This window comes from Pseudogymnoascus verrucosus, assembly GCF_001662655.1.
Source record: "Pseudogymnoascus verrucosus strain UAMH 10579 unplaced genomic scaffold scaffold_113, whole genome shotgun sequence".
NCBI classification, from domain to species: domain Eukaryota; kingdom Fungi; phylum Ascomycota; class Leotiomycetes; order Thelebolales; family Thelebolaceae; genus Pseudogymnoascus; species Pseudogymnoascus verrucosus.
Window position 1 is genome coordinate 2,209 of NW_017263764.1, and position 2,985 is coordinate 5,193.

Consider the following 2,985-nt stretch of genomic DNA (forward strand, 5'->3'; position numbering starts at 1 on the left):
ATCAGCGCCACGCTCCTATCCTTCGAGTTCTACGGCGGGCTGCTGGTCCTCGACCTCCTCAAGAAAGAAGGCGCGCCGACTGCGCAGGCTGAGAGCGTTGCCGAAGCGGTGATTAGACATCAGGACCTCGGGGAGACGGGGACGATTACCGGTATTGGCGCGGTGGTGCAGTTGGCTACTATTTTCGGTAAGATTTTCTTTGATAGTGTTTTGGTGCGAGAGAGAGTGGGGATGCTGGGGAGGTGGGGGTTATCGGCGAATATGAGGCTAAGGGGCGGCAGATAATATTGGCAAGAATGCGGAACTGGTGCATCCCGAGACGATTTTGAATGTTACGAATGTGTATCCGAGGATGAAGTGGTCGAAGTGCTTTGCGCATACGATTCGGAAGGAGAATAGGTTGAAGCCGTGGGCTCATACGACGCATCTAGGAGAGGAGGACTTTCCGAATGGGGTGTTGGGGAATAAGTTGATGGAGCCGTATGAGTAGATGCTATCGCCGTGGGAGAGGTCAGGGGGTTAGCGACGGGACAGGAGGTCACTAGGCTTTGAACTGCTCTGCTATCCCTTGTCTTCTCATACTTGACGGATCTTGAGATTTCACTTGGACAAGGGGGAGGGCTATGGCACCTCTACTAAAGTAATACAAAACACAAAACATAATTCTTGTGGAACGGACAGTGACTAGTTTGAATATAGTTAATAAATCGAATTATTAATTCTACCACAACCTTAGCACCCTGGCACTATCCAATAGCCATCAATGCCCATCGAAATAAATCAAACCTCTGTGCCATTCCCTCTAAAAACCCGCAAAATCCCATAGGTGCACACGCAGAGTTCCTTTCGTATCTGCAAAGCACAAATCCCATTACTCGCACATGTGAAGACGCTACAGACTGCATTCGCCGCATGACTATCAATAATACTCTGCACCGACACGTATGTCCCAACCGCCAGGAAGAAGCCAATGCCAATGATGAGGATATTAAGCCCCAGCTTCGCATACCCAGCCGGGTTCTGCTCATGTAGCCACGTGACCCCCCAGGATATACGCGACGCCTCGGAAGATGAAGCCGAAGAAGGAGTCGAAAAGTGAGCTCATCAAGCTCAGCAGGTCGGAGAAGAATGGGATGGCCTCTACGATGATGAAGGCCCCAATCCAGGTGAGCGCGAGGATGCCGGCCCAGGTGCTCCAGCCCACCACCGTGTGCGAGGACTTGTGGATCGTGCCCTCAAAGATGCGGAAGAAGATAAAGCGCGCGGAGACGATGGCGTAGAGCACGCCGAGGAAGATCAGGGTTGGGATCATGAAGGAGAAGGAGACTTTCTTGTAGACCTCGTTGTCGAACGATCCCAAGGCGGGAGCCGTCATGTACTGGTTGCCGGTGAAGACGTAAATGACGGCTCCGACGATGCACAAGACGATCATCTCGGCGATGGTGACGGCCCACAGTGCCTTAAGGAAGTCCTTGGAATCGTGCGTCTCGGCAATGAAGCTCGGCAGCGTGATCTGCTCGATGAAGGTGTACGAGATGTTGATGAAGGCGCTCATGGCTGCCACGAAGGTGGTGCCGGGGGGGGGGGGCAGCGCAGTGATTTAGACACTTAATCCATAATGGCTCGTTTTAATATCATCACAAAAACTATCATACTTGCTCTCGCTACAACAGGCTCAGTTCTAGGAGAGGACTTGGTTGGCAATGCCTACTTCTATAAGTGTAATGGTTGCAAATGCAATTCTTTCTACGATTACACCAGCTTCTTAGGAACGACTCCTTGCCTTCCTCTTTCAGGGGGCGCGACATCAGTCGGGTTAACTCGAACAACGGGAATTGATTTTGTGTCGTACCAGACAACTTGTTCGTTATACCAGACCACCGATTGTACCGGTGATGATCAGAGTGTTGGTGTGAACAGCGGCGAGAGTTGGGGATGTTCTGCTTCAGAGACTCCACTTGCCCAAAGTGCTAGATGCTACTTCCATAAAGGATAGACCAATAAGTTAGCAAAGGCTACGAACAGGTGGATTATTTTTGATCGATTCTGCCTGAGCAGGCTGGCAAGCCATCAACGACGCGATATAAACGCATTCTTCTAAAGTTTGCTTTGGCTGGTACCATAGATACCACTTCATCCATTACGCCGACCGCTTAAACTGTGTTCACATTTAGGAGGAGCAACCCTCCATCAAGATCACTTTGCTGCAAACGATCTCTTCAATCCTGTGTATGAAATCCCTAAGACCATATGTTTAAACGTCTCCTTGTTGTCCTTGAAATGATTGTAATACTTAGCATATGTGAGATATTCGCACGGGGCCACACGAACAAAACTCCGACACTTTTGCGATGATACTTACGAATTTGTTAGGATGGAAGATCTCTTTATGTTCATGACCACTATGTATGAATTATAAACAGTAGCCCGTCACTATTTAGGTGGCTTAGTCCTTACCCTCGTTGAAGGTCATCGGAGCACAGCCAGAGTTGTACATCTTACCAGTGCCGGAATGGTTGTATCTTGAACATTGTAGTTGCTTTGAGTACCAGGGCCATAATTGTTGGCCGTGAAACCGGCTTCTTGAAAAAACATGCTCGGGCACAGAGGGTTAAACTAGAAGCTACTACACCGGAAATTGTAGGGGACCTACTTATAGATGATTTGTCTAACTCAAATTTTGGTACACTGAGTTGTATTATAGTAAATATTGATTTGAAGTTGCGAGACTCAGGTTTTGGTAACCATTACACCACTATGACCATTACGCCACCTCGAACGCTAACAATCGAGCCACTATACAGGAAAAAGGATTTGTAACAGGGGATGCGCGAGACCCTGTAAATCTATATCGTTATAATATTATAATCGAATGTTCTAGATAATGAAATCATAATGTTATTTAATAAGGAGATTGCGCCGACGCAACTCTCAATTCCATGCTAACAATACTTAGTCTGCGCGATACTAGCCCCAAGCACCGCG

The 2,985-nt window shown here is 48.2% G+C and overlaps 1 protein-coding gene across 1 annotated transcript; it reads right to left on the reverse strand.

The window, feature by feature from the left end:
- Positions 1–724: 724 nt before the first annotated feature.
- Positions 725–1,555, reverse strand: VE01_10708 (uncharacterized protein; the record flags this gene model as incomplete). Its single annotated transcript, XM_018280100.2, has 1 exon — positions 725–1,555. One exon carries the CDS (start codon positions 1,553–1,555, stop codon positions 1,025–1,027), a length of 531 nt encoding a protein of 176 aa, XP_018125041.1. The 3' UTR covers positions 725–1,024.
- Positions 1,556–2,985: the final 1,430 nt, after the last annotated feature.